Source organism: Drosophila sulfurigaster, chromosome 3, assembly GCF_023558435.1.
Source record: "Drosophila sulfurigaster albostrigata strain 15112-1811.04 chromosome 3, ASM2355843v2, whole genome shotgun sequence".
Taxonomy (NCBI): domain Eukaryota; kingdom Metazoa; phylum Arthropoda; class Insecta; order Diptera; family Drosophilidae; genus Drosophila; species Drosophila sulfurigaster.
In genome coordinates this window covers 3010892-3033060 of record NC_084883.1, presented here as the reverse complement: position 1 = coordinate 3033060, position 22169 = coordinate 3010892, and the positions used below count along the sequence as shown (strand labels likewise).

Here is a 22169-nt window from a genome sequence, read left to right as displayed (position 1 = left end):
TGCGGTTTGTCGGCTCCGGAACCGTCTGATTACTATCTGGTACGAGTAGGCCATAATTAAGAGCTTGCTGAACGGAATAAACATTACCCGTTTTAGGGTCTTTGAAAAGTTGTCTGTCTTCGTCAATGAAACCTTGTCGGACGGCTTCCGTAAATGTTAAGAGAACAGTGTCTCCAGGCTCCTGTGAGCCGGCACGTATGGTAACATATCGATTAATCGTCCTTGTTACAGTCTCAGTGGTCAATGTAATATTAAGCAGGCTGCTAAGCAGCAAAGCACCCTCGGGGGGTTATGAACTTTCGCTCGATGGCGGTGTCCAGAGGCACTGTTTCACCAGTCTTAGGATCGAGCAAATATCCTGTTTTCGGCTCAATTAGATTGTGATATACCAAATCAAAGACATTCAGCTCCTTGCCACTGGCATTGTGAACGCCAATGCCGCGACTAAACATCTCATAAACCTCCTGTCGCACCAACCCCTCACTCACAGCCACCTCGAGTGGCACCAGACTATCCCGACCTGTCTCTAAGGCAAAGCCCGTGCTCTTGCGACGCAATAGATCGCGCGAGAGGGCAACATTAAAGCTAACATAATCATTGCTGCGCAGATCTTTGAAACCATCAATATCAAAGATAGATCGCTGAGCCACCGAACTAATTAGACCACGTTCTACCGCCTCGGGTATGCTAATCAATTCGCCTGTCATAAAATCGCGATACTTGCATTCGGCAGGAAGGACAATGCCATCGGCAATGGCTTCCTGCAGTGTGATCAACTCACCCTTTCGCTTGGTAATGCACTTAAGCTGATTACCATCCAATACTCCCGACTCGATGGCCTGCATGATGCTTAGTTTCTCGCGACGCATTGGACTCGTGATTAGATTCTGTTTATCGAGCAGATTCAGATCACAAATGTCCTTCAAGGTATACGGCTTAACTATCAATTGACGATTACGCGCCTCCAAGAAGCTAAGCTTCTCTTTGGTTACCTCGTTCATATATCGTCCCGTTTTCGCGTTCAATACACCCGACTGCAATGCCGCTTGCAATGTAATTTTCACGTCGCGCTTCGCGTCGACAACTTCGCGAACACTCGCATCGATCAGTTGATTGGCAATCGCCGAGTCTAGACGGAACTTATCACCGGAATTACGATCAATGATCCAGCCAGCTGTATCTACCAGGCCATGGGCAATGGCATCGCTTAGGCACAGCGCATTCGATTTGATTGTCACCGATTCGTGCCGGATGAGATAGCCACGCTCGTAGGCCTCCGCCAGGCTGATAGTTTGGCCCGATTTGACCCGGTACAGACCCGTCTTGGCGTCCACACTTCCCGCATAAATGGCGTCGGCAATATTTCTCGGTTTCTCCGGTGATGTCGCATCCGTTTGGGATTGCGACTGCGATTGCGAATGCGATTGTTCTACTGTGACTGTGTTGTTTACCTTGATGCGTTTCTCGGCCGTTTCATAGCCAGATTCCGCTTCGCTTATCTCGCGCTGTATCACCTCCAGCAGCGACAGCTCGCGGCCGGCCCCATCACGTCCAGCGCCTGGCTGAAGCAACTGTCTCGCCAGCTGCTCATCAATCAGACCCTGATCGGCAGCCTGTTCCAGAGTGATGCGACGATCACCCACCAGCATTTCACCGGTGCGCACATCAAGAATTCGCAGCTGGATCGCCTCACCGATGGTGAGTACACGACCAGTGCGTGGATCCCGTATGCCGGCAATGTCCAACACCGAAGTGCCATTGCCTGGCAATCTCTTCAGATTACTGCGTATCTCGTGGAACTGTATTTGGGACTGGGGTGCAGAGTCCACTTCCTGACCGCCTGCAGCATCGATGCCATCGCTGCTATAGATGCTCTTAGACGAGCTTTTCGTTGTTTTCGTTGAGCTAAATCTGCAGAGATGAACAAATGTTTAGTGATCAAGAGCAAACAGAACAACAATCCAATCAAATACGTACTGTGTTGTGCTATATGTGGTGGTATAGAGATCATCTGGACGTGCAGCGTAACCATCGCCAGTTGGTACGCTGCCCGCACTGAAGTCAACTCTAAAGGTCTTCAGCGGTTTCTGTAGACTTTCAGCGTATTGCTAAACCGGAAAGATGTGTGTAACATTAGCAAACAATTATTTCAAATACGTTTTTGGCAACATTTTGCATTGCGAGCGAGCGTGGAGGGAGCAGTCAGGGAGATGGGGGGATGGAGATGGAAGTGGTAGTTTTTGTTTTGTTTTCGTGTATTACCTGAAACTCGAACGCGAAGTCATAGTCACTTTCCTCTGCCACATGGACAGTTGTAGTTTGTGTTTTGGTATTGCTTTTTGTCGTCTTACGACCCGATCTATGCTGAGGCATGGCTAAAGCTTTCGATTCTTTCAATTTGACAAAGTCATAGTCAGCAGTTTGAGTAACGTTTGGTTTTGGTTTAGGCACTTGATTTAAGTTTGACGCTTCTTCAATGCACTGCGAGATTTCAATTGAGGGTCAAACAAAATTAGAAATTTCATACATACAAATTTCGCTTTCGAAACTTGATTTCTCTTATGCGATTGTATCTGTTTTTTTGTGGCTTGTTGACAGTGTTTATGGTTGGGCTTAACAGTTAGACGATAAGAACATTCAATAAAGGCTAGTGCTAAATTCAAGAATGAACTATATTTAGTTTACAGGCTGAAATACTGTTTGTCATAGCATAGGTTTTTGGTTTTTTTGTTTTTAAAAAAACTTAATGGATCTACAACATCGATAATTTGGCTTCAATGGTCCCCTTAAGTCTGGCCACCGCAAAAAAAGGAATGCACAACAGTTCTTGGAATGCCGGCAAATCGTAAATATAACACTCGACTTATCAGCGGACCCACATATAAAATATGTTTATATATTTATCAACTACCCAGACAAATGCAAAAATCACATACACAGACATACACAAACACCATAAGCAAGCCTTTATGAAAATAGAAATGACGCTATTGTTGAGGGACGTTTAAGAACGTGCTGTACGGCATATGGATGAGTGAATATCCGAGTAGATGTACGAGTAATATTCGAAATAAATAAACTCTTTTAGAGTGCTACAAGTTGAGTCAACTTCGAGATGGGTGAACATCAAAAGTCTTGCCAATCTGCAATCTGTGTAATTAAGTTTTATCTTAATTTCTCCAGTGATGGACTGAGAGTGCAAACGGAGAGCGATTCACTTTGTTCACGGTTGTGCACTGAGAGCATGTGGCATGTTACTCCAAACTGCGACCCCTTCATTACTTCAACTCAATTGAAATGACTGCAGTACTAAAGTTTTTTTTTATCAGTTTGCTTTTTATCGAGTTTGTTAATGGGGTTCTTTAGATTCTCAGAGTTAAATACGCAGTCTGTTTACGCTTAGACAATCACTTTTATATGTATTTAGCATATTGAGATTTATACAGCAACAAAAAAAAAAAACTGCTAACGAAGGTCGCCCTAGAGTTAGTGGAAGCAACAAATAAATTATAATTAACAAAAATACAGACACAAAACACATACAAAAAAAAAAAACACACACACACACACACAAAGTCCGAAACGAAATGAGCACAAGTAATGATGTCATCAGTGAATTTCAATATAATATATTAAACAAGTTTGCCGCCGAGCACCCACCGCATTCATATGCAAATACATAATATGAAACAGCAACACTGATTAGATGTAATTAAAGCACATTTTGCGGTCGTTTCATCCTCTATCAAGTTTCCCCTCGATTGCGCTCCTGGGCTCCTAAACGAATTGCGCTTGACACGCTTTTTAGTCCAAGCAAATGACTAAGGCGCCGGCTAGTGACGTGAGCTGCATCATGCAGCGCACACATACCGCATGCCACATGCCACATGCCTCATCCAGCATTCGCTTTCATTTCTTTGACAATTTTTCTGTTTTTTTTTGTTGTTGTCTACTAATACAGAGGTTATACCTAAAAATACCTAGATACTATATCTGTGTGTGTTTAAGGCGGCGGCCAAAATTGTATGTCGAGTTTAATCGATAAAATAGCTGCGTTGCAGGCATACGAAATGCAGAGGGGGATGACACAAAGACGGGAAGAGGGGAACACATAAAGCACAATGACATGTAGAAAAGCCGCAAAACAAAAACCAAACAAATATATTTAATGACAGCATGAAATGCCTAAGTATTAAAATCGAATTTAATCAGTGACTAGTTGACACCGCACTCTATTCTTCCGTCTACTATTTCTTTGATGAATTACATCTCAAAACTGCTTGCCGATTAGATAGGGGCACGCCCCATAGTGCCTTGACAGCTGATCGCAGGCGTTGATATCAAAAGCTTCAGACACATACACATGTATGTGTGTGTGTGTGTAGGTCAGTTGGGCAGATGGCAAATGGTCACTTAATTGTGGCTTAAGCAGAGCGTAGAGTTTTTGGTTTTAATTGACTTTTTTACTGCCGCATCATTATTATTGTTATTATTAACTTCTTCTTTGCATTCGGCTATTTCATTTTTAACAACCGCTTGAGTCATACATCTTGTGCAAACTCAAACTAACAACAATAATACTTTTCTTTTTCTTAGTTTGCCCCTCTCTGCTCTGTCGGCTGCTTTCATTAACACCCGAAAATAAACAAGACAAATATAACATATGGATTCTTGCGACATATTCAAGGCTAAAGCAAATATTGCATGATGTTGCTGCGCTGTTATTGCTCGTTTATTTCCATTTTCACACTTCAATTCAATTGTATTCAGTTCTATTAGATTGATATTCTTCTATGCTTCTCTTCTATTTTATTGCGGTGACTTCATTTCGCTTAAATTTGGACCTCCGATTGGTACGTAGGAGGCGACAAAAACGAATTTAAATTTCTATTAAATAAATAAAAGCAGGCCACATGCATGAATTTTGTATTCAATTCAGAGACACAGACACAGCCACACACACTAAGAACCAACACACACACACACATTGACAGATACAATCGCACTTTCTAGCTGACAACGCGGCGTATGAGTGTTACGCGCCGGCTCTATGCAACTTTTTTTTTGTTTTTTCGGTACTACTTCTGTTTAGTTTTGTCGCTTACATAGAAAATTTGCAAATGTTATTTTTGCTTTCAACTAAAAGGGCAACCTTTGAGGTATTTTTTTGCCTTTATTTGTAGTTTCACGGCACAACAAGACGACACACACACGCACACACACACCGAGAGCCACGCTAAAAAACTTCTTTAGAAAATTTGAACGTGAGACGCGTTTAATCTTTTTCTACGTCGTTATACAACCACGTCGCATTCGGAACTGATTGAAGCAACGGAACCGCCAGTCGCAGTTGACCGTAAAAACGCCGAGAGAGAGAATGACTGAGAGCGAGAGCGTTGCTTGAGCTTTTGTTAGCGAGCTTTTACTGATTTTTCAATGGGAGAACGATAGAGAGCAAAAGAGCAATAGAGAGGGAGCGAAAAGCTGCCCCAAAATGCCGGTAAATTGCTCAGCTGTTGCTCCACCAAGTGATAAAAACAAACTAATTAACAAAAGGTATATTCGTAATGCCCAAATAGTAAGAAGCGAGCATAAAATGCGGAAGAGAACAACAAAAAAACAAAGAAAATGGTAAGACAACAATCACAAAAGAAACAAAAAATGACAACATAGTTTGCCTACCGATTGTAGATTCTGGAGTTTGTTTTCGATTTTGTTAGTGAAAAAAAGATGAAAAACGAAACCAGTTTTGTTACTTTGTCCAAGTTTAACCTTCTAAATCGCAATAGTGCTCATTCACTCCACTTAATGCCAAGCCTCGACTTGACGCCCCTGTTATGATGTTATGCATATCAAGTTAAGCCTTTAAAACCTCAAAACTGGCAATGGATGTTGGCAGCAGCAGCAATAGATATTCATGATGTCACTGCTGCCGCTTAGCACCTTCTGTTTGTTGTTGAAAACAATACCGTCTAAGCTCCCCAACCTTAGCTTCAGGCATTCCACATTTTTGGGAGCTGCACTCATGAGTTTACTCACCCCATAAAATTGAGAGACCCTTCTACTATGTGTATGCTAATTACTCATAGATTAATATTTAAACAATTATTTACACTTGTGCAAAATTTGGATATGTTTTCGCATATCGCAAGTCGTCATAATCAGCATTTTTAAAACCAGTTGGTCTGGCTTAAATTGAATTTTTAATTGAATTTCTTATTTCTTCGAAGAAAAAAAGAACCAGTTAAGCAAACATAGTCAAAACTGAATTGAGTTGACAGGGCAACAATAACAGACGATGATCTGTCGATGACGTCGTTTCGCTATCTCATTGAATTTCTAACTATTAATAGCTTAATACTACACAAAACGAAGTCGAAATATGCGGAGATTGACAAACGGCATGCTTAATTTCTGAAAACTTGAATTTATTTGCCTAATTGGCCAAAAAAACGCAAGCATTATAAATACAAAAAAAAAATGTATGCAATTTGCACAGACGACAAACGACTGTCACGAGAAGTCACAAGAATCAAAAATAAAATAAAATAAAATAGAAAAAAAAAATAGTTTAATTTGTTTTTATAAATTAATCAAGTGGTGATTTATGGGGCAACATTTCAAACGTTGACACCGCTCTGATGTCATTATTTGTCCATGTGTCTGTATCTATTTTGAAGGTTAATTTAATAATAACAGTGCATAAGGCAACAGCCTAACAGATACAGATACAGCCGTAAAGATACAGATACAGATACATTGCTGAGCTAGAACTCGACTTGAATTGAAAACGAAAGCATTAAACGAGTTGCCTGCCTGCCTGCTCGTGTTGTTTTGAACTTGAACCTGAGACTTTATTGTTAGGCTGAGTGAGATGGCTGATATGTATTACCTAGTCTCGCTGTAGGTAATGGTAATGATATTTCCGACAATTGAATATCGGTATGTTGTACATTTCTAAATTTAAGTGCTGACGTAATTGTTCTGTTCGGGTCCGGGTATCTCCCTCGTGCTCACTCTCTAGTGTTCGCTCGCATGCAAATATGACGAAGATACTCACCAGACCATCGCTGCCGTTTACCTCGATTGCAGTTTTTAGCCTCTGTGACAATTGTTCCAGCAGTCTGTCGTATTTCGTGTTTAAATTATCCAAACGCTGGCTGTAATACTGTGTCGCACCCGGATCGCTGTCCGCCGGACGCAGATCCCTGCGTGGCGGCGAGAATGAAGGACGCGCCTCAAGCAACCAATCCACAAAGCGCAGACATTTACTATCGTAAATCTGTCGGTCGATGTTGTTGTGCCCACGTTGAGGTTTTTTGGGTTAATTTCGGTTAAATGTTAGTATTTGTTGTGTTAAACAAATTTAAGAGGGGTAGATATCTTTCGATAATGTTTTTGTGTTTGTTGTTGTTGTTGTTGGTAGATATTTAGTGCTTTTTATTTCATTGATTAATCAATACGAGAAATTACGCTGATTACAATTGCTTTTTAATTGCTTTTGTTGGTTGGTTGGTTGTTTGGTTGAGTGGTTGTTTGTTCTAGTGTAAGTTGTTGTTGTTGTGTTGGTCAATATTTTGTTGGTTGTCAGTTTTGGTTGTGGTTGCTGTGTTATTGACGCACCTTGTACCCAAAAAGTTTTAAACTACTACTCGTAAATCTTGAGCTCAACATAAAGTCACCTCCGAAATTGAACCACAATTTCAAAGTTATTGTTGTAAAAAGCATTAAATATTGTGTTTAGGTGTAGGGATAGTAAGACTTTCAGAGTGTAGAGACAGCGAGAAAGAGTAGAAGTCGTGATGCTCTCAGCATCTTGTCGACCATTAATCGAAAAGATTCACAATCACACGCACACACATACGAAGAGAAGTCTATCGCTCGACACGGACTGAGGATCTTTAGTTCCGAACTAATTTTAGATAATAATATCAGAGTCCTGTGCTATTAAATAATAAAGTAATCTCATATTAAATATACTAAATACACTAGCATTTTAGTATTTTCTTTGGTATGAAAGAAGACTAACCTTAATATTCTTATATATATGTAATATACCATATTAACGGTATTTTCTTAATTTTGTAAAAGTTCAAATATTAATTATTTTCTCTTAAATTTGGTATTTAGAAATACGTATTGAATTGACAAATTAAAAATCTTCTATTCTAATTTCTCAATAAATACCTTTTTTATACCTTTCTATAAGTTCTATTCAATGAGTTGCTAGCACTAAAGACTCTGTCCTATGCCGAGCGCATATTAAGTACATCCATTCTTAAAACAGGCATACGAATTTTTACCTTAGCTTCGCGAATGAGTCGTCCTCCAGCCACGTTGACATTTTCGATTTTTGGTTTTCGTTCGATAGCAGCTCCGAGCAGTTTCTGTTTGCATTATATTTTTTTTGCGAGGGGAATTTGGTAGCGTTTTTATGGACAATATATTTTGATTTGTTTTTCATTTTGTTTTGGTTTTTTTAAGATTTTATGTTAAATTGATTGATTGGATTTTTGTTTTCGTGATCGTGTTTCGTGTTTTTATTGTTTGTTTTTATAGTGTGTGATTTGTTGATAATTTTGTGAAATATTTCATTGTTTGGTGGTGGGGTGAAAATACAAGAAATTAGACAAAAATACATATACAATTAGTTGTCAACTACAAATACAAAAAATTCTACGAATGATGATGGTGATATCGATGACAGTTGAATATATATATATATATGTATATATGATGTAGGTGCAGCTTAGGGAACTAGGGAATTCAAAACTACGAGAACATAAATTAATAATATAATAATAAATTATAAGATACTGGGACATATGCACAAATGTGTTCACATTTACAGGTGTGTAGGTGGGAGGGTGTTTGTGGACGATCCAAAAGATCGCAAATGTATATATGTATATATTGGTATATATACAGGAATGTGTTTGGTGTGTTTTTGCCAGGCAACTGGCAATTTTCTACGTTTGCGTTTTGATATTAAACAAAAACTACGGACGTTACAGGACAGTTGAGGGGGACTGGGGACAGTTAACAATTGAACTAATTTATTTAATAATTTCGCACACATTAAAGACATTTAAAACATGTCCGACACCAGAGTTGTTTGACCCATACAAAAACAAAGAAAATTGTTTACTATAGCAACTACATTGGGCAGCAGAGTGGGACAAGGGGACGGTGGAGACGAGAGCACAAGTACTACGCTTTCGATTTTACTGTACACATCGGATAAGATAACTTATGTATATATATGTATATATACTTTGTGTTTGCTTTAAATTGGGTCTGGAAATTTGCGCTCAATAGAATTTATAAAGGGGTGGAAATAAACCTCTATATTGGATATAGTATACTATAATATCAAGGAACTGATCATAGAAATGATAAATCAAATGATAATCAATCAAATCAACGATAATAAAACTATGAATATTAGCAATGTGCACACTACTCACGTCTAATTCGTAAGCTGAAGTCGCTGTTGGCATGGCCGATAGACGTTCCGTAGTGCCATCCACCCATGATTCCTCGACTTGCACGCTTGATTGGAGATTCTTCATCAGGCCAATTGCCGTCTCGCATGAGCGCATTCTACAAATGGTTGGTGTGAATAACGTTATTAAATACACAACACAGAATTGATCTGTCTAAGTGTGGAAGGTGGAATTTAATGATGCGTACATCTGAATGCGTACAGGTGTACATATCCACATCCACGTAACCATATCCATAATATGCCTACCTTTCGCCCAATTGATTGCAGACCGCACTCCAGCGCGTATTTAGACGCTCCACGTTCGAGTGCAGACGCTTGAGATCGCCTAGCACCTTGGTGGGCACGCCCATACGTCCCAACTGATCAGCTGCATCATTCATCTTATCCATCTGTGGCTGTTGCTGTGTGATGATGTCCTGCATGTGAGTCAACTGCTTGAACACATGCTGCAGTCCCTCGGCTGTTGAGGGCAGATCCTGATGCTTGGCCAATTCGTTCTCTAGCTCGGAGATAACATGCTCGTTGTCCTCGAGACCAGCCAATGAGGCTTCCAGCAACTTCAAGCGATCCTTGTGCAGTCCGCTTTGCGTATTGAGTTCCTTCCACAGCTCCATCAGATTATCCAGCGATTTCTTAAGCACTGGCGTCTTCAGCGCAATCGTACGGAAGGTCTCTTGCAAATGCTTGAGCTCGGGTTCGAGCAACTGCAGACGTCGCTCGTAATCGGCATGGATTTCGAGCACGTGTTCCAGGGGAATCCAGATCACGCGGCAATGGCGCCAATATGATCTGATCCAACTCTCTGGCCATATCTTCCAGTTTGCTCTTGATCGCAATGCATTCCTCGGTGAAGATGCGACTTGCTTGTTTGCTTTCCTCTGTAAATTGATTTAAAAAAAAAAAATTATGGGTTAGTTTGTCATAGTTTAAGGGAGTTACACAATACCGCGCGCTTTGGCACCCGCGAATAATTTCTTCATTTTGCGTCAGTGCTGTTTAACTTGTTTCGCGTTTGACTTTAGACTAGAGACTAAGTTCATCTTCCTGGTCTGCTCGGAGCAACTCAAAAGACTATTAAATTCAATTCAATTAGAAGCTACTGCTTAATTGGCCTTTACTTTAACGCAGTACTGACAGCTGGCGAAACGCCGCCAATTGAATCGCGACCAAATCAACGCCCGCGCCACCACCCACGCCCACTTTGTTGTTGTTGTTCCCACCCACACACTCACCTTCGGCTCGGGCGCGCTTCTCAAACTCATCGAACAATCGATTGACCTCGTCCATTTCACGGCGCAATCGTCGCAACTGTGGATCATTTGGATCGCCCTCGCTGAGCAATTTATCCGCATCGTCGTTCAGAGCACGCCTGATGGCCGTACGCTGTTCGGGTCCCATGGCCAGGAACTGATCAAAGTCCCAGCCCTTAACCACACGGATCGTGGCAAAGATCATGTTCTGACGCAGACGCAGATGCTTCTTCTGCCACAATGCAACGGAGCGATCAAACAATCGCTTAAGTCGCTCAGCAGCATCGATAGCCTCTTGGTCGGGAGGCGGCAGTAACAAACAGGCGCCGGGAATGGATCCTTCCTGACCCTTTGAGGTGCGCACACGCCACTTCACACGTCCCGAATTATCCAGCAAGGTGACCGTTTCGCCCTTCTCAATCTGCAGCTGACCTTGCTGCTTGTAGGCACAAATCGCCTGTACTGGACCCTGTCGATTCACCGGCTGACGTCGCTTATTCAACGGCACAATTGTCTGAGCACGACGTTGCAATGTTGCGACGGTTTCACCGAAACCATTCAACTCCTCCCGCAGATCCTGCATGCCGCGCAACAAAGCCTCGCCTTGATCCAAACCGAAGTCGGACTGCGAGTACTTGCTGTTGAGTATTTCATCGCGTTTGGTTAGCCACTGCTCGGCATCCTTGATTTCGGCAAAGAACTGATGGTATTCGGTGGCATGCTTCAGGTGCACCTCCAGGCAGAGCGTCAGCTGCAATAGCCATGCCCATTGCTGTTGCAATGCCGTCAGATGGGCCTCAATGCACTTCGATGCAGGATGCTGTTGATTGAGCAGAGCTTCTCCGCGATCCAAAATGGTGGCAAAGTGCATCTCACGTTTCTCCAGTTCGGACATAAGGTTCTAGACAGGGATCACAAAAGGAAAGGAGAGTTAGTTGAATCTTTTAATCACTTGGTAAGTGGACAGTGCACTTGGTGGGATGTTTTATTTTGAAAGATATTTTTCCCTTCCTTCATAACGAGGGGGAAATCTTTTGTAACCAATCTTACCTCGTCGCCATTACCAAATGCACGCTTGGAATAAGATAAAGCACAACACATATGTATATGAAAACTAGCACTAAGATCTCAGAATATCTGCGATATTTGAGAATATCAAAGTCATGAGACTTACCTCGTAGTATCTGTGCACGGAGGGCAGATCGAGTTGTTTGTCCGCCCAGTCACGTGTGATTTCCACCTGCTCCTTCTCGTTCAGCCACTGAAGTTCGTCGGAGGCATGCTTAAGGAAGTGCTGCAGCGAGTCCAAATCGGATAAACGCTTTGTCGAGGTGCTAAGCAACTCGGCATAGACCTTTTGCAGTTGATTGAGACGCTGCTGATACAGATTCAGTTCATCGCCAGAGAACTTGGTCTGTTGACGTTCATCGTTGAGTATTTTAGAATGGAACTGATCGATGATCTTGTGCTCGTGCTGTTGACGATCGAGTTCCTCCTTGACCGATGGCAGATCACTGCCATAGTCCGCGGCAAGCAATTGTTTCTGCAATCATATTTAATAGTTTAGTTTTTAGTTTCATTCACATTAATTTAAACTTACCAATTTGTTCTGACACCATTCGATGTGCTCCTGCAGATCACGGAAGTGGGGATTGGTATCAATCTGTCGGGATTCGACAACCATGCGCGTCTGACGCGTTACGGTCGTCTCATGGACGGGGAACTTTAAACCGGACAGTTTCTGTACCAGGTTCGTATGGAAATTGGTGCGCAGTTGAGCCCAGCGTTGATGCAATTTGTTGACCTTCTTGTGCAGTTCGCTAACATGGGGATAGCGTCCCTCGTTGAGTACATGGCAGTCCTGGTTCATGTCCTGTATGGGCTCCTCCAGATGCCTAATCTCCGTCTCAAGAGCCTCCACAATGCTCTTGGCATCTACCGGATGCAGACGCTCAATGCGGCGTCCCTCCTCGCTGATGCGGCTCTCCAGATCGGTAAGCTTATGGTCGACATGCTTAATCTCACGCTGCACCTTATCGGCCAGACGCTGCAAGCGTTCCAATCGCTCGATCTCCTGCTGAAGTATGACCTCACGATCCTGCAGTGCCGTATTCATGCGGTACCAGGCCTTCTCAATGGCATCTGGTCGCAGATCGGCCTCCACATCAACTTCACCCACGGTTTCGAAGTAACGCTCCAGCTCCTTGTAGATCTGAATGAGCTTGGACTTTTCCCGTTTGCGTGCGCTAACTTCCTCGCTGCGGAAACGCTGCAGATCGCTCAGCAGACGCTTCATCTCGATCAGCGTGGGCGGGAACGAACGTTCCTGCAGATAAGCGGTCTTCTCGCGACACCAATAGATGAACTGTTGTGCCAAATCGCGATATTCATGAACGCGACGTTGTGACTCCATGTCGAACAACGGATGAATTGATGGTGGCTCCGGGAATACATCGTACAGCGATGAAATGTACGTGATCAGGGACTTCTCATCCGGCTCATTGGTGTCCACATCTGTAATTACAAACAATTGAAGCATCTCTCAATTGAATGCTAGTTTTGAACTCACCCTCGGGATCCAATAGACGTGTAACACCGTACTCCTTCTCCACAATATGGAATGCCGTCTCGAGGCGATCGCGTGGCCGATCGTTCCTTGCTTTTCGCCAGTCAAGCAAGTCGGGTCGGTTGCGATGCACCAAGGCCGAGAAGGCCAAACCATCACGCCACGATGATGTAAAATCATTGACGCGCACGCCCGGATAGCGAGCGGTCGATCGGCGTGCCCAGCGCAGCAGAGCCTCGCGAGCAGATACGTTGTCCTCTTTGCCCACAACAATATCGGAGATCTATGAGTGCAAATGCGATATGAATTATTAAAACCACTTTTACAGGTAAAATACATATTAAAATGGAAACAAATGGAGCAAGCAACTTAAGGGTTATGGGTCAGTGTATCAATTCCTCCCTCCCTCTTCACAATTTTACCTCTCTGCGCTGCGTGCTCGACTCAATGGCCGGCAAAGCGCGTCGATACTCCAGCTCGGAGCTGCGTATCATCTTCGCTGGTGGCAGCAGATCCTCAGCCGGCTGCTGATTCTCCTCGGCACGACTCAGCGTGGTCACCTTGCGCACAATGTGCGTGGTCACACGTCGATGCCCGTTCGGTGCCCGCTGCGAGGTCTTTGTGCTTTCCACACTCGAACCAAGCACCTCGGTGGAGATGCGCTTATTGCGCGTCACCTGATGATAGCTACTCGACGTAGCCGGAACACCGCTCGAGGGCACCAAAGCGCGACTGCTATCCGATGGCCGCCTGCCATCAATTGCATCCTGGAACGTTACAGTGCGCTCAAAGTTGGTGCGCTCGTGTGGAACGCTACCGTGCGGTGGCACGCCCGTATAATCCGTGATGACAGCCTCAACGGTTCGTTCTCGTTTCGTTTCGTGCCGATAGCGCAGACTAGAGTCATCGATGTTGGTCGTTATCGCGGGGCCGCGGGAGGTGTGCACCACCTCGCTCCCGCTGCTGACATACGGTTGGCCACCATTTGTCTGACGCACAAGCTGCTGGGTGCGCTTCAGTGTCGACTGGGAGCTGGAGTGCATCGTTGCTGCTGTATGGAAGCCAGCTTTGATCGATAAGTTTCGCAATCGTAGTCGTTATCGAATGTGTTGTTTTATATTTCGTTTCGTTTTCACTTTGTTTCTCGTTTCGTTGTTCGTTGTTTCGTTGTTTTCTGTTCTTTTTCTCACTCTCCCTCTCACTCTCTTCTGCGATTTGTAAGTTTGCTATTTTTGTGCGTGATTTCAAAATGATTTAATTGTTTCGTGCTCGCAGACAATTCGAGTTTGCCGGCACCGCAATTTATGTTTAATTAAGTCAAAAGCCGGCTCCTACTTCACAAGCCCCAAACACCGGTGCCCGGCATGGGCATCCACACAACACCGGATGTCTTGTTCTGTTTGCCCTAGACACTGAACGAACCATCACAGAGAGCGGCACCCACCGAGGGGGACCCCATTGTTATGGTCGCTCCTCTTGTTGTTGCGGATGATGAGCGAATTATTTATGTGTTGTACGTACACATAATTATCCATTCAACCAACCAGCCTAACTGTCCAGCTGTCTTTGCGGGCAACAAATACCCTCACCTTATAAGAAAGCTCAATTTTAAAAAGCAATTTATCATTGGAATTATCCAACATGGATAGCCACGAACTAGAATTCATTGCCAATGCTAAAAATATATTATTTGCAAGTTTCTCTTCTCGGATATAAACTGCAACATGATTGAGGAAGTGTATCTAGAATTCGTCACGCAAAATTAAATGCTTTGAATACTTTTCTTTACGTTTCTGTTTTTGTGTTGTTGTTTTGCGGCAAAAGAAACAAACAACCATAACTAAAAGTTCATGTGCATGGCCCATCATCGCCATGGGGCTCAAACCAAAACAACAACAGTAATTAGCTCCAACTAATTTTTTGCATGAGAACATTGCGGAATGGAACACTGTTTAGGGCCGTTCCAGAAAATGCGCAACGTTTAGAATGCGTAGAATGGAGATTGTTTTATGCACATTATTATTTCAAGTGCATTGTTTAAACACCACAAATTATTTATTACATTTTTTATGGATTAACAAGACAGCTGCTCGCAGCACTTGCAAATTTTATTTTTGTAACGTCAAGTTCGACCACAACACAACAAGTAGTTATAATAATAACAACAACAACGAGTCAACAACAAGTAAAGTGGTCTGAAAGCGGGCATGGCCAAAATGTGCGCCCACTCGAAGAGCATATGGTATCATTGAAAGGTGACGCCTGCGCAGCAGCACCAGATGCGTGACATGACCGTCACCAGATCCTCCACACAACCATAACCACAATAACAACAAATGCTAATTGCAACATTACTGAAACAACAGCAACAACAACAGCAACAAAAACAACAGCAGCAAGAGCTTAAAACAAAAGCTTGGCTTTAAGTGTCTGCGGAGGCGACACTAAAAGGCGTTAATGGCTTGACATTTTGAATGGCTTTGTAGCAAGCATCAACAGCGACAGTCACAGCAACAGCATCTGGCTGTTCTGCTTGTTTCCTATTTCGGTGGCTGGCTACTGTTCGATGTCAACGACAACTCTAAGAGCTGTTCATAGATAAATTTGTTTGCCCAATTTGCATTGTTTCGAGATTTCTTTTTACTGAGTTTTCAAGCATAAATTATACTTAATAATGCAAAAATAAGCAAAGAGGGGAAAAGTAATTGTGACATGCCAAATATTATTGTACATTTTCCACAATATATTTTGTAGGGTTTTCTTTTTTTGGTTTTGTTTTGAAGCAAGCGCTGAACCAGAACCCAACAGAGACTAAAGCAAATTTTGCTACACTGTGAGAAAAACTGCAAAGTTTTTAATTTGATGAGTTAATAGTAAATTTTAAAAACTCAATTAAAGTTGCAAACCAATTTACAGTGTACAAAATGGCAACACAAAAGAGGGAACAACAAATTTACAGACTCATTTTATTGCATTTGTTGGGCAAACAAGCAAACACTTTACAGACAGCACTCGAGAGTCGTTTAAATGAACTCGTCATAAAAAATTAATTGAAACCAAATTGAGTTCAATTGCAACAGCAACAACAACTGCGCTTTTTGAGATTGAAATCAATTGATATAAGGCGGCATTTAATAAATCAAATTTAACGATTGCAAGCGCATTAATAGCTCATTGATGCGATGGAAGCTGGAGCACATAACTGAAGTGGGTTGAAGATATAAATCTCAAATTGAAATGGAAATGGAAATTGAAATTGAAAACTAAAGAATGTTGATCTTTGCGTTGCGTTCGTCTGGTTTCAATTTGCAGTGACATCATTGGCAAAAAACAAGAAAAAAAAAGAGTTCGTTGTTTATGTCTTTCATTTCACATTTCACTTTTAGCGCGAAAAAACGAATTGTGCAGCGTTTTTCTTACGTTAAGCGACGCACGCGACAATAGAGCTTTAGAGTGTTAATACACTCCCGACTCTAGCTACAGATACTGTTACGGATTACGAAGATGCGACGAATTGCAGATACATTTACATATGCGTATCTTAGAGATACATGCGGCGACGGGGCACTGACAACAAATGTGTGCGGCGATTCGACAACGACTAAACGCGATCGGGCCAAGTTAAAACGCTCAAAGTGTTGGCACACAACAGGCCAGGTGTTGTTACGTCGACGCCGCGTCGCTTAGCGTCGCAGTCGGCGTCTGTTTGGCGAGAATAGCGAGAACAACAACCAGCAGCAGCAATAGCAAAAGAAACTAAAACGAAACGGAATGGAATGGAATTGGAACATACTAATATTATATGCCTGGCGTTGGCGTGTTCCAAAAGCACAGCTCGAAAACATATATTTTGGAATTGAAATTGCGATCGTGCTGACAACAGCTGTGCTTATGTGTGTGTGAGTGTGTGTGTGTGTCGCGGCGTCGCTGCTTGCGTCGCTGCCAGCGGGCAACCCCGTTATGGATTGCTGATTTCGGGCTCTAAGCTCCTACATGCCATATGACGTATGTACATGTGTGTTTACAGGTTTATAGCAAACAACAACACTTCCAGGTGTGTGTGTATTAACGTGTGTGTGTGTGTGTGTGTCGTAGCCGTGGCAACCAACGCCTACGCCAACGCAGTAAACGCAAGAAAAGCACAACAAGTACAACTGCTGCCAACGCAGAACAACAACAGAGACACACGCAAAATGAAGGTTACAAGAGCAAACGGAATACCCTGTAATCCGATTAACTAAAAAAGAAGCAGGGTATAAAAGAAGTTCTGACGGATTTAACGCCACTGAAATTAGCAGACACAACCCGGAAAATCACTTCAAGCTTAGTTCACATAAAAATACCCTTTGTATGCATTTGCAGGGTATGCACGCAATCAGCATTACATAATATGGCGCTTCAACTTCAAAGTTATCATTGTTGTTGTCATTCGTTGTGGTAGCTGAGATTTGCCATGTTTTCTGCGGTGGTTATTGGCTTCTCTTCACCTCAAGCAGAGCTGCGTCATCGCGTCAGGCAGGTAGTCGGTCTTAGAAGTACTTTGTTACCAGAAATAGACAACAAACCGAAAAGCCAAAGCCATAGAATGGTCATAATAACAATAAGAATGCCAAAAAGACTAACTCAAAGGCAAACCAGATAGAACAACAAGTTATAATATGAATCGCGAAAGAGACAGAGAGAGAGAGAGCGAGACTCGTCGCACAGTGGGTCAAGTTGGCTGTAATCGGAAGCCATCTGGAAGCGACAACTAACAACATGACTCTCCGACATTTATCCATATCTTTTTTGCCATCTCTTTGGACATCGAAATTCACCCAAACCCCAAGCTAAATTAAGCTCAACAATTTGAATTTTAAAGCTCATAACACATCACGACAAACTCATTACAAAGCTGCTGAAGATTGGCTCAGGCCAAGCCAAGCCAATCTATGAACTGACCCCAAAAGAGAAGACACCAAAACGAAGATAGAGGGAAGAAACAGATTTACACAAGCGAATGAAAAGTGCTGGGAATCGAATGGAATGAAACAGAAAAACAACATAATTTATAATAGAAAGGCTATCAAATAATTGAGATGATCATTTGTTATGCCTTGTTTTTAAAATTCTGATAAATTGAGTGGCCGGATTAATGAGCATTAAAATTGTCTAATGTTTATTTTTATTGGATAATGACATATTATCGAAATACATTAAACAGCAAAACGAGAACATTTTTCTCTGTTTAAAACCTCAAATTCCTGTTCTGTGTTATGCAACCGTATTATAAATCTGAGCTTCAAATGTTAAATGTCACTTTTCAAAAGTGTTTTAAAATGTAATTAAAATGCATTCAAGGCATATGCAAATCACTTTTCGATCCAAATTGGCAACACAATCAGTTCCCAACATGGTTATAGAAAGTGTAATTGTGGCTGTGTTGTGGGTGTTGAAATCCCTATAAATGTTGCACTCACAATACGAGGCGGAAAATGCTGTAACACACCTGATTATAGTAATGTTCTTTCATACAATTTGTAATGGGGGAGTGACATTTGTGTGGCCATATCATGAGGTAATTAACATGTAATATTCTATCCGAGCAGCCAGTGCCTGCCCTACATGGCTAAAAGACAGTAACTAGAGACACCCTAGAGACAAAACACAACATGTTTACTGTATGCATATTAATCATTTTATTTACCAGTCATATACTAAGCAAATGTGGAAGTACTCCAACATGAGTTGAGGTACGTTCGTAAATACCTTTAGCTAATAAATACTTTTGACGTTTCATTCAGTCCACTGCAAAAACAAACTGCATTCTTTGCATTCTGTTTTTACTTATTTTCAAATAAATGTAAAATATGGAAATATATTCTTAGCATCGACACAATTTCAATAAAACTGTACTCTAAAAATATACCGAATGAATATACCGGAAGAATACCAACATATATATTTGACATATCGATATAGTACTACACAAGATTGCCAGCCAAGACTAAAAAATAATTTCTTAAAGAACTTCTACAACTTTTATCCAATCGCAACTAAATTATAAATAAAATTGGGAATTTATAAATTGAATAGATGTTTAATGCCATTGTGATATGAACTACTCCCCATTTTTGCGCAGTGTGTGACTCCATTGCTCTACTGCTATTTGCAACCAATAGAATTGCAAATCTAATTAGCCACTGCGCGGAGAAGAGGCAACAGAGAATTGACAGCATTGAATGGACGGGGAAGGGGAAAAGAAAGGGGTCAGATCAACTTAACCAGGCTGACAGACTTATTAATACTAATGTGATGCAAGCGTGTAAACAAATTGTGCATTATCTATATAATTTGTGGTAATTTAAGCATCGTGTTTGCACTTGAAACCCGTTGTTTGTGGTGGGTAAACAACAATGCAACCACCAAAGCAAAGCAAAGCAGGAAAAGTGCGTCCAACGGTAGCGATCAATGTGATTTGCAAATGCAATTAGACACATCACAATTACAATCCTAAACACTTGTCTACCCCCAATTGAAATTGATACGAAACAAATCTGTTGTGATTATCGTTTACTTATCGAATCATGATGATTAGTTATTACAATAGAAGCACTCTTAGGGCTTCCTTAAATATGAGTTTGAAGGTTTTTGACCCAAAGGAATAGATATCTCAATACTAGTATACTTAGCAAGCAGTTAAAAACAGCGATAAAACCAGCTGGTCGATGATCAGTATTTGCATTATTCAAGTCGAGTTATGCGAGTTTCGAGTCGAATGTGGGCACGTCATTAAACACACCGAATGGGCAGCATTCCAGGCTGCTTTTACTGTCGTCAGCTCGTCGACGGTCGTAAGAGAACGTGTGGGCTCATCACTAATTATATATAAATCTCAAAAATTGTTTACTTAGAACAGAGGAGAGACCGGTATTGTCTATGTATTTGTCAGTCGTCTTGTTGTAATCTCGGTTACGTACTTGAACTGTTTATACGAATGTCGAACTCGGACTCGGACTCTATTCATACAATACAATACAATACTGTGTAGATATTCCATTCATATTAATTATATGTGAATTGAAACACGTTCGGGCGGCGTGGCGTGTAAATAAGTACTTGATCACTTGATCGCAGTGATCTCTTGATGGCTTACATATATGGATAGATTTGGCATTTGCATACGAAAATGCGGAATGTTTTGCGTGGTTGCGCCTTGCTGTCTAGTGAATGAGTTAATGAAATGATCGAATGATCGAATGAACGAATAAACGAATGTACCACCAACCAGTTTGCAGGCATTCGCACCATATTTGTGCAAAAGCTGGCATTCGATTTATTAATGAACAGCGAAAGATTCGAAATGTTATGACTATGTTTATCAGTTATTTATATATCTATCTATAGATATTGAGTTTGATTTTCAGATTCGATGCTGAGCTAAGCATCCCACACAAATGCCATTAATAACATAATTTGGACAAATAAGTGCATTTTTCGTTCGTCGAAGTTCAGCGTAAAGCTAGCAAGTTCGTTGCTTACGTTGAAGTCTTTCGTTTCGCTGTTGAGCTACGTGATATATATTTTGAACGAGGCGGGTCAGCCTCTACCTTTAAGAACTGTGCTGATGTCATGAACAGGGCACATATAACTCTTCTTTTTTCAGGCTTTTCAATTTTATTTTTATTTGCCTTTTGTATACTTTTTGTTGTCTCATTGTTTCTGTTCCACCTGACTTGAAGGCTGCGGCGAACAGTTGTCATTGACTTTATTGTAACAGAAAACGCGACGAGTTATAATAAATCAAAATTCCAAATGGATTTCAATTTCAACCGATGACGTGAGAATGATATCTACATATATAAATCTATCTGTGTGTATGTGATTTGTGTATGTGCATTTCACAGATACTTTCTTTCAGCTCACTTTTAACGCCTGGGCGCCTTAGCTAAATGTTATCTGAGCTTTGTTTCTTCTTTGTATTTTTCTTCTCTTTATTTTGTTATGGTAATCTGCCCAAATATAGCTGCCGCATCGTGTTGCTGTCGAATACACCTGAGCAAGCCAACTGACCAAAACGAGCAGTGAATAATGAGCAAATTGATGCAAAATTAGCCGCAACTTATAATGAAAACGTTTGTCAGCGTAATTCGACACAGATTTCTAACAATATTTTTGAATGGCTTGCAATCACGATTCTATACCCTGCAAAATGTTTAATGATAAATTTGACAGTTTACAAATTATTTAATTTTGTCTTTTGCGTTTTGTGAGCATTTCAGAATTATTAAATTGTTAAGAGCAGTTGTAGAGCATATTTTAGTTGCCAACTCTCAGCTTCAGCCATAAATTATAATATTAATTTTGTGTTTTTCTTGCTTAAATTAAACAATTGAGCGCGCAGCTTAACAACAACTTAAAGTATTTCCAGTTGTCGGAAGTGAGCGAACACTAAAAAGTCAAGGCGAAGTCAACTGTCAGAACACAACTCGACGCTCAGACTTGGATATTCAATGGAGTCAACTGTGTTTCCCCCTCTGACTTTGTGCAATCTCAGTCAGCCGAGTGGGTGTTTCGGAGATCACTGAGATTAGTTGTATGGAACAATTTATAACTTAATTATAGCTAAGCAGCGTTACAAAGTGCCTCTGGGGCTACTGGCAAATTGCTTGTAATTTATTGGTTTTGCCTCTGATCGATTCAACGCAATTTAATATTTTGCACAATGACCCACAAAATGCGCTATTTAATTGAATTAAATGCACACAAAGCGATTGTCATACATATATTGTTGTATAAATAGCTCTTATGTCATAATTGAGACGGAATCCAAACAAGATTTGCGAACTTTTTTAGATTTATGCAA

General features: G+C 41.4%; 1 protein-coding gene across 1 annotated transcript in view; it reads right to left on the bottom strand.

The window, feature by feature from the left end:
- Positions 1-16893, bottom strand: part of LOC133842345 (microtubule-actin cross-linking factor 1) — a 45653-nt gene extending 28760 nt beyond the window's left edge. Inside the window, 14 exon segments of the mRNA XM_062275398.1 lie at positions 2-286; positions 288-1911; positions 1978-2108; positions 7061-7282; positions 8304-8387; positions 9468-9603; positions 9755-10260; positions 10262-10386; positions 10741-11659; positions 11933-12301; positions 12359-13272; positions 13328-13607; positions 13747-14550; positions 16745-16893. Of these exon segments, the coding sequence (XP_062131382.1) occupies positions 2-286; positions 288-1911; positions 1978-2108; positions 7061-7282; positions 8304-8387; positions 9468-9603; positions 9755-10260; positions 10262-10386; positions 10741-11659; positions 11933-12301; positions 12359-13272; positions 13328-13607; positions 13747-14367 (6216 nt within the window). The 5' untranslated portion in view covers positions 14368-14550; positions 16745-16893.
- Between the last annotated feature and the right edge of the window lie 5276 nt (positions 16894-22169).